Source organism: Dreissena polymorpha, chromosome 11 (assembly GCF_020536995.1).
Source record: "Dreissena polymorpha isolate Duluth1 chromosome 11, UMN_Dpol_1.0, whole genome shotgun sequence".
NCBI classification, from domain to species: domain Eukaryota; kingdom Metazoa; phylum Mollusca; class Bivalvia; order Myida; family Dreissenidae; genus Dreissena; species Dreissena polymorpha.
In genome coordinates, this window is record NC_068365.1 from 44,865,381 (window position 1) to 44,879,169 (window position 13,789).

A 13,789-nucleotide genomic window follows, 5' to 3' on the forward strand; every position below is an offset into this window, starting at 1 on the left:
GACAAAAGCTGATATGTCCTTTTCAATAAAAAGGTATGACATATCCTGACATCTTACACAGTTTTGCAAGCGAATAACTCCGATACTTGTTCATTTAAAGGGGCCTTTTCACAGATTTTGGCATTTTTTTAACTTATTCATTAAATGCTTTATATTGATAAATGTAAACATTGGATCGTAAAAGCTCCAGTAAAAAATCAAGAAAAAAATAAAAAAAGGAAAAGAACATTGCCCGGAGCAGGTTTCGAACCAGTGACCCCTGGAGTCCTGCCAGAGTCCTGAAGTAAAAACGCTTTAGCCTACTGAGCTATTCCGCCGAGTACACATTGTTGACGTATTTTATACCTTATATAAGCAATCTTCGTAGTTTCACAAAATTTAACGCCAAAAATAGAACTATCCAAATTATTCAATCGTTTCGCGTTGCAACGCTTTATAATTTTTAGGTTTTAAAATCGTCAAAAGATGCTTATAATGGCTATATTAGAGCATGGTTAATGTTCAGTATTACTGTTTCCTCACAAATATCATAACTAAAACGAAAACTTACGAATCTGAAACAACTTTTTTCAATTTTGTCAATTTACCAAAGCGTGAAAAGATCCCTTTAAATCACAAAATTCATTTCCGGCTAGTTATTTTTGTATTAGCTTGAGAGCGAAATTTAAATAAAAGATTGCTAAAAAACAATTTAGTTTTAGACTAAGCTAGATACATAATTTTAATTTAAAAAAATCTCTACCTGAAAATCTTACAGAGTTTCGATAGCAAAGATTTACGAAACAATTTTAGAATCACAAACTTCATTTCGGCTATAGATTTGTATATTACCTCAAAAATGACACTTACAAGGGAAATATTAATAGCGAAATGGTAACTGTTTAGACAAACAAAGAGATGCATTATTCAATTAAAGAAGTCGTCCTAAGTCTTTAATCTTACAACGTTTCTTAATGAATATCTCCGGAAAGTATAGAAAGTACGACATTTAATAAGAAATAATATAGGCTTAAACAAAGGCAGATATCAATTTAATTGTCTACATCGATCTTAAATCTATCTAATTAATATCAAAGATCTATCCAAAAAACCTGGTCTGAATTGATGTTTCCAATCTTTATATATTGATAGATCTTTGTTAATATCTCCGGCACTATTTACGCTAAAATCACAACGTTTACTTCACACTTTAGATATTTCTATACCTTTATAATTATGCTTGAATAATTTTATTCCATAAAGAAATAATTAAATTTTATACAAAGGCATTATGCTGAAAGGTAAGCTTAAAAATGCCAACTCGGTCTAAAACATTACGTGTTGTCACTAAATATTGTTGCAGGGACACATATTTTATGAATCTATCGTGTATATTTTTAATTTAAATTATATTGATTTACGATGTGATACATATCGACACTTGGTTTCATGTTTCACTTGTTTTCAATCCTAATGTGCGAAGTCATAAAGTACTGTTTATTGGAATAAAGCGGGTGTAAACTATGATAACGTTGTAATCTGTCAAATTCTTCAGTACCGTTTTCAATCGCGGGTTACGTAATAGCCAATATGGCGGCGCCCATATTATCGATTCTGGGATTGTCTATATTGTCCCACGGCTAATGCTGGAGAGTAACGGAATGAATTAGTCGTGGGTATCCGACGATGCCTAATACGTGAGTAAAAACTACTGCTCGCAGATTTATTTTCATCAATTATCTTATTGTGAATGTTTAATATAGTGTCACAAAAAAGTTTTGTAAAGGGAATTTCCATCATGAAATTATATTCTTACTGTGAAAGGTATTCGATATTCCAACAATATTCATTTCATATGATGGTGATTGCAAATTATATTTTATATTAACTGGTTCTCATTATACCATTTCATGATATTTTTAATGAATTCAGAACGTCAAAAAGATCCATGTTATAACATAAATATGAGGCTGAACAGTGCACACACATCTCGACCTGTGCGTTAAGACAAACTCTTTATAAAGTTGGATGGGCTGTGTTCGTTTCACACTTGCGATTTTTAAAGCTATAATATAATTTTGAAAAATGAGTTACGTCTAAGATCATGCAAAAGCGAACAACTTCAGTGCCTCCAGCGCTTTGATTCTGATAAGCGAGTTCTTTTCAAACACTTCAATACACTGTTTATACGCTGTTGTGCACGATAGAGTCACCATCTATTTATGCGTCATTGGTCATTGTCGGCTCGGGTACTACTTACATGTAGCCCCGGGTACTCTTAAGTATACTTACATGTACCCTGGGTACGGTAAATATATTTAATCGTACCCGGTCGATATTAGACTGTACCCGAGTTGTATTCCCGCCTAAAATCCGATGTCGTAACGCGCTACCAATTATCTTAAACAAACTTCTCTTTATAAAACAACTGTATCAACATGCATTTTGAGTATGAGTTTCGATAATTTAGAGGCCATTTTATAAAAAAATGACATAAATAAAATAGCCGGCAACAACCGATTAAGTGTTAAATTTCCCGGGTACGTTTTAGTATATTACCGTACCCGGGGTACATGTAAGCAAACTTAAGAGTACCCGGGGTACATGTAAGTAGTACCCGATCCGACAATGAGCAATCGAGCTCTATTTATAGTGTAATGTATACACTCTTATTAGTAGTAATTAACCTGAATAAAAAGTTCCCTCCCTTGTTAACATACATAATGGAAATTCGCGCCACTGAGTTTGTGTTACAGCAAAAACCCGTGGTCTCATCAAAAGCGTCAAGACTGAAGAGGCAAGGACCATGGCGGCGTACATCTGGAACAGGTTTGTTTTTCGGTGTAATGAATGATTTGTGCAGTTAATTGTTTTACTTTTTATGACCCCGGATCGAAAGATCGGGGGTATATTGTTTTTGCCCTGTCTGTCATTGTCCATTGAATGTGTCCGTGTGTTCCAAAACTTTAACCTTCTTCATAACTTTTGCAAAATTGAACGTAGCAGCTTGATATTTGGCATGCATGTGTATCTCACTTATTCACTTTTAACACTTTTATCTTGCACTGACTGCGCATCTGTCAATAATACCCGCAAGGGGAGTTAGACAGTATATCGTTGAGTGACCCGAATCGACGCTGCCCCAATTCGACGCATTTTTTGTTTTGCCTTTGTTTGATACATGAGCGTCATCCGTTGACGTCATACAATAGCACATGGTACTCTACGCACAAATTACTATAGTTATTGTGTGTTATGTGGAAAATAGCGGGTTAAAAGGTAAGATATGGTTGATCGGTTTGCAATAGACCCATTTCACGTTACGTAATAGATAAGCCGTCCGCCATCTTGGAGGTATCGATAAGCACCGCCGCTAGCAGACTTGACATCAGTGAAAATACTTTACAAAATGGTGAATTATTGTAGAGTTTATGGATGTTTCAACCGGTCAGATAGAGAAAAAGATAAACAGTTTTATCGTCTACCAGAGGTTATAACTCGTGAAGGTGAAAAATCCCTTGAATTATCTACTGAACGTCGGAGATTATGGCTAGCGAGGCTGAACCAAGATTTCTCAGGAAAAAACTTGAAAAACATCGTGAGTGTGTTCCGACCACTTTATATCACGTAAGTTATTGACGATAACTGTTCACTTTTATGAAAAAGAAATCTGCAACACTTAAAAGTATTTTATTAATTTTGTTCAAATTGACACAACATTTTCGTTGAAAACAACATTCGTACTCATTTAGTTTCACACCAGGCACCAAGTTAGATCGATCTACCACTTAGTGGTGTGATTAGGATTTCAGTCCTTAACTTGTCCGTATTTTTTTTAATGTTTACAATACTGATGTTAAATAATTTTATTTTGGAATATGTAAATGATAGTAATTCTCTGATTTTCAGACAAGAAGGCAACACTGTATGACAAGGACAGTCCAGACTGGGTGCCATCTGTTAACATGGGTCACGCACAGCTCCCGACAACTCCATCACCCCAAGTAGCCAGTGCCCGGTTTGAACGCCGCAAAGCCAGGAATGACAAGACAGATGCCGCCCGTACCCTTCTGGCTTTTAGCGAGATGGACACCGAAGTGACTGATCCTGAACCGACCACTGTGCCAGCGACAGAAACACAGACTGACATAACAGGAGTCGCGTTTGATGCCATGACAAATGAACTTGCCCATCTCCAAAAGAAGTCAGACTCTATGAGTCTACTTGTGAATACTCAGATTCCCTATTCCCAAGAGTTTTTCATTGGAAATGATGATAAAGTTAAATATTTTACAGGACTGGGAAGTTATGCTGTATTGATTGTCCTTTTCAATAGCCTAGAGACTTTTCTGCCTTTGAAAATCACACTTACAAAGTTTCAGTGCTTCATCCTGACCCTGATGAAACTCAGACTTAACCTGTCAAATCTGTTCCTCGCATACCAGTTCAACATTTTTCCATCTACAGTCTCAAGGATTTTTAATGATAATATAAATGTTATGTATGTTCGCCTCAAACCATTTGTGCACTGGCCGGAGAGAGAAATTCTTCGCAAAACAATGCCCATGCAGTTCCGCAAACACTTTGGAAAGAAGTGCGCTGTTATAATCGATTGCTTCGAAATAAGAATTGAGACCCCATCAAGTGTAAAAGCCCGCTGTGAGACATTTTCGGCATACAAACATCACAACACAGTGAAATTTTTGATAGGAATTACTCCGCAAGGAGTTATTTCATTTATTTCGAATTCATGGGGTGGTCGCACAAGTGACAAACATATAACCGAACAGAGTGGTTTCCTGGATAACCTTTTACAGTGCTCACGCTGCTGCCAGACATTATCGCCAATGGCGATTATTTTATCCAACTGGCTATTATTTCTTAAAATTGTCTAGAAAAAATGGCGATTATTTTATCCGCCTACATAAAAAAAACAAATTGCCACTAAATGTTGTCCCGCGATTGCGAAACGCCTGCAAATCGGGCCATCAAGCAGGAAAAATCGATAACGAGATTACTGTGTACACACTCGACCCTGTGTATTGTCATACACGCGTCAATAACTTCTGCGACATTGTGGCCTAGAGCATTTTTCTCAATCAGTGTCCGACAGCAGTGATATATTTCGGAAAAAACGTCTTTAATCTCCCTGTGCTTTACCAATTATCGGTAACTGTTAGATCTTTGTTAATTTTTCGCCAATTATTATTTAATCGTCATTATTGAAAATCGCCGCTAATATTGTTGGCTGGTTTTGTTTTGCACGCCGTTTTTTCTGCAATTAGATTACGTTGAACATTGCTTGATGAAATAATTATTTAATCGCCATCAACTAATTATCCCCGTAATTACCGCTGTTTGTCGTCTGCTTTAACATAATGATTCCAATTCTTAACCAGGTAACCTGGTTTTCCCAATTCAAAGGGACCCGGCATATGCCATGGTCAGCTAATTTTAACGAAACACGTGTATGGAATTACACTAAGGTGGTGTATTTTAACTCACGCGCTGTGACGTTAATTGATGTAAACATGATCGGCATTGCGAAAGTGTTATTTTTGGAATAAATCATTTACAATTGATATTGGCCTCTGCCTACAATATTGCGGCCGATGGCAAACGCCGTATTAAGAGATAAAGTAGTCGAACGATATGCACATTTTAGATTATGCATATTAATATTTTATATTATGCATATTTCATTTGCAAAACGCGTACAATTTTTCGGATTACCGTTTTCGGATACTGTATTTTTTTCGTCCATTATGATTTATTTTCGAAGTTCATAACAGCAAAAATATAATGACGAATACACATGCGGTGATACGGAAGATGTGGTTTATAATATTTCGAGTATTCACCAAAAATTGCAATTGGAAAAACTATAAAAAATAGTATAATTAGTGCTCTGGGTGGGTTGGGGCCTCTGCCCTTAATTCTTATGTGTATGTAACTGTAGCTGAGATCTGGTTTGTTAAGTCACACCCACAACATTGATTATATTCTTTATTGTAAAGCCATGATAATATTTTATAAGAAAATGGCACACTGATATTATGCTTGTTTTTGAGTATATATATATATTATAACTTAACTAATAGATATACATTTAATAAAACATAGATAAAATGAGATTCATGGTTTTTTCTTTCTTTTTGCCTTCAGTACCGTTTTGCGGAAAAGTCCGCATATGTTTTGGCTATTATTTTTTTAAGGAAAAAAAATATGGCTATTATTTTCTGAAGGCCAGAGTGAGCACTGCTTTTACCTGGAGACCTTGTGTTAGCAGATAGGGGATTTGACATTGCTGCCAGTGTTGGAACATTATGTGCTCAGGTAAAAGTCCCTGCCTTTACTAAAGGTAAAAGTCAAATGTCGCCTTTGGACTTAGAAACGACACGGAAACTTGCAAATGTGAGAATTCATGTTGAACGAGTTATTGGATTGGCAAGGCAAAAGTACACTCTTTTGAGCAGCACCCTACCAATTGAATTTCTGGACACAAGAGGTGATGGAGATATTCCACTAATAGACAAAACTGCGGTAGTTTGTTGTGCCCTCATAAACATGTGCGATTCAATTGTATGCTTTGATTGAAACATCTGTACTAAATCTATAAATGAGCCGTGTTCTGAGAAAACTGGGCATAATGTATGTGCTGAAAGTGTCGTCCCAGATTAACCTGTGCAGTCCACACAGGCTAATCAGGGACGACAGTACGCTTTTATGACATTTTTGGTTTAAATGAAGTCTCTTAGCAAAATCCAATTTAGGCGGAGTGTCTTAACTGATTAGCCTGTGTGGACTGCACAGGCTTATCTGGGACGACACTTTACCCACATGCATTATGCCCAAGTTTCTCGGAACACAACTCAAATATTTAAGCATCAGGTGAAAAAGAAAAGGCAACTATACTGGAAAAACATGTGTTTGTCTTTAATATGTAAATATAAACATTCATGAATTTTTTTGTTCAAGCATGCACAAATGATCTAGACAAAACCTGGTATATTTATTCTGCCATATTTAAATATTCACCAATCATAAACAAAATTCCAGATAAAAAGAGAAGTGAAAACTTTCAAAGGAAATTACCACTTGTGTAAATGATGTTTTCTTTCCTTAACATGCTAAATTAAAATCAGTCTGTAAAAAATGAGCAATTGATGCACAATAGAAATAATAAATATTGACAAATTAACTTATTTGATTTTGTATGATTACTTTCATTACTTTGTAAGCAATACGAAACCTTGAATTTGTGTAACCTTTCAAAAATATTAAGACTTAAAAGTTAAAAACTTTACGGCATAGATCATGCAATATGCAATCTACACATTTTAGAACATACATATTGGGTACTTAATGTGTCTATATGTACAATTGAATTTAACACATTTTCTATCATATAAATCTACTGAATAAGTAGTACTAAGATGTTGTTAAACTTTAATAGTAAAACACTGAATTGCATAGAGCTTTAAATATGCAATCTACACATTTTATAACATATATTTTGTTAAGCAGATTATGTCATATGCACATAAACAAATCATGCAAGTTGTAACACATGTTATGTTTTGTATATTGATCAACTGAATAAATAATAGTGCAAATTAAATGGTAAAGATCCAATAGACTTTCATTTATCACTTATTGTTATAATATCCATTTTTCATGTTTGTTTACTTTTTTGCAACTCGAGCACGGGACCTCTTGAACTCAGGGAGTTTTCTACAGTCTGGACAGTACCACTTTATGCTTTTTGGAGGTTTATCCATTTTCAAACATGCAAAATGAAACCAGACTATTTTGCAGTTTTCATTGTCACACGCGATCATTTCCCCTGATTCCACTTGATCACAATAGCACCATTTTTCTTCTTCATCTCCAGAAGTATTGTTCATGTCAGTTGAAGATTTCTGTGCGTCTGTAAGAATTGAGTCTGGTTTTGGAAGTCCACAGCCCGGTAACCTTGAATAGAATTTGCCGACAAGTTCTGGCAAGATTGCTACTTTGAAAATCTTTTCAGTGCGCACGCAAATTTCCTCCCAAAGCTGTTCATCAAACATGATCTGTTCCATATGGATGTCCACTTCAGTCATGACGATGAAATATGCTGATTTCAGTTTAGTCACACCAAGTTGTGTCTGCACTTGATAATAATAAGGGTGCTTTTTATCCAACAATAATTTTCCAGTTTCGTCAGGTTTCAGATAAAAGTCTTTCAATTGACCGTCTAACATGGAGTTACGTTGATTGTATGGACACTTTACTTCGACAACACTTTTTTCACAACAGTTACAACTTAAGATAGCGTCTGGTGTTGCAGCCAGGTGTGGTTTTTCTTCGCTCAAGTACAAGCCACAGTCTCGCAATTCAACATTCTCATGAAGTCCTTCGGCTAAAATTGCTCTAAGAAAACGTTCCTTTGCTACTTTCTCATTCTTAATACCCCAACGTGTCGCATCTGTGTCCAGCTTTTTTGACGCCGGGTAACATATGTTCATTATCAGTGATTGTGATGGATTTCCAGGGTCCGTTGCACATACTTGCTTACACACGGATGCAGTAACACGACCTGCACGGAAGTCATGCCATAATTTAGTACCGGACTGTTCACGTGTAGCTGCCTCAACGTTTTTCACGTGCTCGGAAGATACACTGATTTCTACTTTGTCTGTTATCTTTAAAAGATCTCCAAAGTTCATTAATAAGGCATCCTGGTTCCTTAGTTCACCCAGTACTTTTGGAAATGTCTGTTTCTCTATAGTTGGAACAAATTCATCCGAATATTCCTCAGTCACAGAGAGAATAGCTGATTTTGCACCAGTTGCGTGCAAGTTTTTCAAATAGTCCTTAATTTCATCATCTGTTGGTTTCGGAACCTGTTTTTCAAACTTTTTAGCCGGTGTTTCATTACATTCAGAGTCCATTTCGAGACTACGATCAAACTTTCTCTTTAGTGACTTAGCACTGGTAAAGTCAATATCACGCACTTCTTTGTATTCCACACGTTTCATAGATGGCGGAAGTTTCCAGTAAGCGGGATCCTGGGTGACTGTTGTTGAGTCGCGTATTCTAACTATTTCCATCACTGTAAACAGCATGGCTGCGACATGGGTACACACTTCCCCTAAACCCGCCATGCAGTCACAGTGAGAGGCTTGGATCACTGCATTTGGTTCCACAATTGACCACGGATTTAATGGCTTGTCTCTTATCCTCATGGAATGTAGAACCTGTAAAAAAGAAAAAAAAACATTGTTGTAATATAAAAATTCAATTATTGATGACCGTTATAGACATTTTAATTACTTTTATTTATAAGGATAAAAACTAATTATCTTATTTACCTTGAACCGCTAGAGATTTATTTTTATTTACCGATAGAAAATAATAAAAAATATTGCTCCAGGTTAAATTGAATAAATTTAATGCTGCAAAAGTGCAAGGTGAATAAAATAATCAATGGGTAAATAAAAATGAATTTATCTCTCCAGGTGTTTTTTTTCAATCTTGAAGAAAAAATCATGAAGAGCTCGAGGTGACTAAAATCATCAAAATAAATTATCAGAAAAAAATATTAAAAAATGACACTAACCTTTGATCGGATTACATGTTTGCTCCCAATGACAACGGCTCGAACGTTAGAAACCCAGCCACTCATTGACTGGTTGTAGGCATCCAAACCCTTTAAACTCTTTAAATCATCAGTGGTGTATGGGCTGGGTGAAAACAGTAGATAATTAACAATGTCAGGATAGGTAACGCTAGGAAGCAGTTTCTTTTCATCCGAAAATGATGTCTTTACACAAAGTTCATACGGATCAGTTCCCCCGATAATTTTCAATTTTTCTTCTTATTAGCCCTAACTACTGGCTCCAGAGTTTCTCTGTAAGATAACTGTAAACTATCCACTTTTTTACTATCCATTTTTAACAAAAACGATGTTAATACAACGCAGAAACTCCAAAATATTTTGTTAAATTATCGTAGCCGCCAGCTGGTAAATATCAATACCTCCAAGATGGCGGAATGGCGGTGCAGAGGTAAAAATCTCCCTCTCGTGCAATGGGTCTATTGATGGATTTTTATGTACTTTACTTAATGCAAAACTTTTGAACACTTTACACCCAATTGTCTTTGTTAATAAGACCGTGGGATAATGCATCGGTTTCGTATGCAAAAGTTCACAATTTCATTCATAAGTCACGTGACTGCCATTTGACAAAACATGGTATAAATAGATTTATTTTCACTATGAAAAAGGTGTACGCGTAAACTTTCATTTGAAGTCCGGATGTTTTTCGTTATGCTGTAATACAATTTTAACTATATGTAGCACGTGTTTATGTTGGTAATTGCATATTATGTTTATTACTAATTTTCATTTAATTAATTATAAGTGCAGGTTCCACAAAAGAACTACAGGTTATATTCACATATCTTCCATAAACACAGCTTATGACAGGGTTGCTGACACAGGCCCCTATTAAAACCACTGCCATACAGTATGGCATCACACAATTAAAAATCTTAATTGATTTAATTAATTTCAGTTTCATATTACTTTTACAGCAATTACACATTTAAGTAGAACAACCATGAGTTATTATTTTATTCATTCAGTCTCCACAGGAGTGATATTTACACTGAAATCATATAACCAATCAGATGCGTCGTTTTAGGGCACTCTCAACAGATATGGCCGCCGTTACATAGACTTGGGTCATTTCGTTTTTCAACGAATTTTTGTTGATAACACAATCGATTGAATTTAAAATGTGTAAATAAAAGATGCATGTGTAATGAAATAACAAAATTTATTACATAAATCCCTATATTGAGCAACAAAACTTCAACAAACTGCTTGTATGCGTTGAAATTGGGCACTCGAGGATAGATAGATAGATAGATAGATAGATCATGGAGCTGCACATTTTGAGTGGTGTGTTGTGATATAGTGGTAAATGAATATTACCTATCCACATCAGGAATGGTGAAATCACAGGATACAAACAGATTAAGTTAACAAGAACAATTAAACGCGACTTCTTCTGTCTTGATTCCGGATAGCACACTGGATCCCGGCTTTATTTAGGCCCTACTTGGCCAGAGGTCGGAACGGTCCCAACACAATTCGGTTACTCCACCACATTCCTCCCCATTTTATAGCCCCCCTTTTTTAATTGAAAAGACTGTGACCCCATGCCCACCCATTACACTTGTTCATGACCTAGCCCTCTTTAACCTGTTTCTCATAATTAAGCATGGGTCAGTCAGATTCCCATTTATCTTTCTAAAAATCCCTGCACGCATTACATTGATTAACCAGACCACTTATTACCACATAGACCCAACTAGAATCATTTTGCTAGATCTTGGCTCATATTTAACCCGTCCACACTTCCCCATACAGCACAGACCACAAGGAGGGATCCTGTCACCTGCTCCATGGTTTGACCTTACTCCTTAATCATATTAATGACCGAAAAGACCCATAGGATCCCTATGCGTGCCACACCTAGATCCGTAACGGCCCTACTACTGACCACATCTAGCTTAACCTTGACTAAGATTGGCCATAAAACTGACGGCACAACCTCAGTGAATATCAGTCGCACAACCGACCACATCTAGTACCACCTCGAACAATATCAGCCATATAATCGACCGCAGCTAGCACAACCATCGGCCATCAAACCGACCGCATCTAGTACAACCTCGAACAATATCGGCCATATAATCGACCGCGGCTAGCACAACCATGAAAAATATCGGCCATCAAACCGACCGCATCAAGTACAACCTCGAACAATATCGGCCATATAATCGACCGCAGCTAGCACAACCATGAATAAAGTCGGCCATCAAACCGACCGCATCTAGTACAACCTCGAATAGTATCGGCCATATAATCGACCGCAGCTAGCACAACCATCAGCCATCAAACTGACCGCATCTTGTACAACCTCAAATAGTGTTGGCCATATAATTGACCGCAGCTAGCACGACCATGAATAATGTCGGCCATAAAACCAACCGCATCTAGTACAACCTCGGACAATGTCGGCCCTAGAATTGACCGCATCTAGCACACACATGAATAATATCAGCCATAGAATTGACCGCATCTAGCACAACCATGTGTAATGTCGGCCATACAATTGACCGTATCTAGCTCAACCTTTAACAATGTCGGCAATACAACTGACCGCATCTCAAACAACCTCTGAAAATGCCGGCCTTACAACAGACAGTATCTTGCAAAACCTTAGACAATGCTAGACTTACAACTGACTGTAATTTGCACAACCTCAGACAATGCCGGCCTTACAACTGACCGTATCTTGCACAACCTCAGACAATGCCAGCCTTACAACTGACCGTATCTTGTACAACCTCAGACAATGTCGGCCTTACAACTGACCGTAGCTTGCACAGTTACAGGGCGCCCCAAATGGTGGCGCCATCCTATTATGATTCTTTATCACATTGCTCAAGTCACCGTCTTCTACCAGGACTCCGGCATCGACCCTGCCACTTGAGTACATGCCATTGCCTGAGCCCCCACTATTACACCGCTAGCTTGCGCGAGTCAAACAAGCCTGTTGCGGACAATCATAAAAGCACAGAAATTACCAGGTGGATCAGTTCCGTGCATTAGCCATACCTGAATAAATCGGAAATGGCTCACCGCCTTCACCAGAACTCGCCACAGTGAACCTCTAAGCATAAACTTTCCCTTTCCTAAACCCCTTTCTTGTGCCAAAGCGACCATCTGGCCACTTAAACCCAAGGCGGCCCCCACTACATCAATAGTGGCTTCATGTTTTCGCAATACAATCAACTCGAACACCTGTTCCAACATCGGAACCTTTTCCTGCAACTGATCAACTACCTGGTCCGAAACCAAGGTCACCTCAGCCGCCGTTTCCACCACAGCCTGTACCTCAATACCGTTTACCCTAGCATCTACTCGGAACATTGAATCAGATTTAATCTGTATAATGATCACCGATAGGCTCTTATCATTATGGATCAGTTCTAAGCCCTCTACACTGACCCCTTGACTTTTAAATCGCTAAATGAAACCTTTTTACCCTCTTTATGGGTATCGCCAACCTTGTCAGGCGCTTGATTTGGGCAATCTCTAGCCATGTGACCACTCTCGTTACACCTGTAACACCGGACATTCCTAGCTGGAGACTGAGATGAGCTTCTGACGGGCCTTGCCAGAAGTTGGTCAAGCTTTCCCATCAAAACATTCATCTTCTCATCCAATAATTCATTTTTCTTCTCCATGGCAACCATCCTATCAACTAGCCTATACTGCGGAGCAACCTTGACCTTGGAAACCTCCATTTGCCCTTCACATTCTACTTTTTTGACCGCTTTCACTCTGCCATACATTAATCCGTGGGTGTGAACAGCCCACTTAAGCTTGTCAAAAGCTTGCTCGATAGACGCGGGCCTCTGATTAATAACTAGCTCGCCCGCTTCTTTATCCCTAGCACCCATGCAGAATCTTAATATGGACTCTTGCAACATGTACGCCTCAGGCAGGTCCCTATACCCTTTGCCTGCAAGGGTCAACACCCTGTCAGCCCAGTCATCGACCGATTCATCATCTCCCTGTCTAGCACTGGAGAAAGTTACCCTCGCTGTCTCTGGCAAGTCACGGTACCCGAACCGCCTCTCTAGCTTGTCAACAACCTTGGAATAATTAAGCTCTCCCTCCCTATCCATCACCAAGGCATAGTATTCGCTTGCCTTGTCAGTCAAGCAGAGACATAGGTAGTCTCTC

General features: G+C 37.9%; 2 protein-coding genes across 2 annotated transcripts; one reads left to right on the forward strand and one right to left on the reverse strand.

Moving 5' to 3' along the window:
* The first annotated feature begins 3,589 nt into the window (after positions 1–3,589).
* On the forward strand, positions 3,590–6,508 carry LOC127849802 (uncharacterized). The gene is made up of 3 exons (XM_052382554.1): positions 3,590–3,606; positions 3,889–4,284; positions 6,456–6,508. The coding sequence occupies exons 2-3, from the start codon at positions 3,945–3,947 to the stop codon at positions 6,506–6,508; spliced, it is 393 nt and encodes a 130-aa protein (XP_052238514.1). The 5' UTR covers positions 3,590–3,606; positions 3,889–3,944.
* A 503-nt stretch (positions 6,509–7,011) lies between these two features.
* On the reverse strand, positions 7,012–12,970 carry LOC127849803 (uncharacterized). The gene is made up of 3 exons (XM_052382555.1): positions 12,656–12,970; positions 9,584–9,787; positions 7,012–9,221 (listed from the first exon to the last, which is right to left on the reverse strand). The coding sequence occupies exons 1-3, from the start codon at positions 12,968–12,970 to the stop codon at positions 7,665–7,667; spliced, it is 2,076 nt and encodes a 691-aa protein (XP_052238515.1). The 3' UTR covers positions 7,012–7,664.
* Between the last annotated feature and the right edge of the window lie 819 nt (positions 12,971–13,789).

Bases quoted from the DNA above. Each gene is read 5' to 3' on its own strand.
- LOC127849802 (XM_052382554.1), top strand. From the start codon at position 3,945: ATGGGTCACGCACAGCTCCCGACAACTCCATCACCCCAAGTAGCCAGT. The intron at 4,285-6,455 runs GTTATGCTGTAT...TCTTTTGAGCAG, and splicing joins ATATTTTACAGGACTGGGAA to CACCCTACCAATTGAATTTC.
- LOC127849803 (XM_052382555.1), bottom strand. From the start codon at position 12,970: ATGTTCCGAGTAGATGCTAGGGTAAACGGTATTGAGGTACAGGCTGTG. The intron at 9,788-12,655 runs GTATGGCTAATG...CTTTGTGTAAAG, and splicing joins GCCATTTCCGATTTATTCAG to ACATCATTTTCGGATGAAAA. The intron at 9,222-9,583 runs GTTAGTGTCATT...TCTTTTTTACAG, and splicing joins AACATGTAATCCGATCAAAG to GTTCTACATTCCATGAGGAT.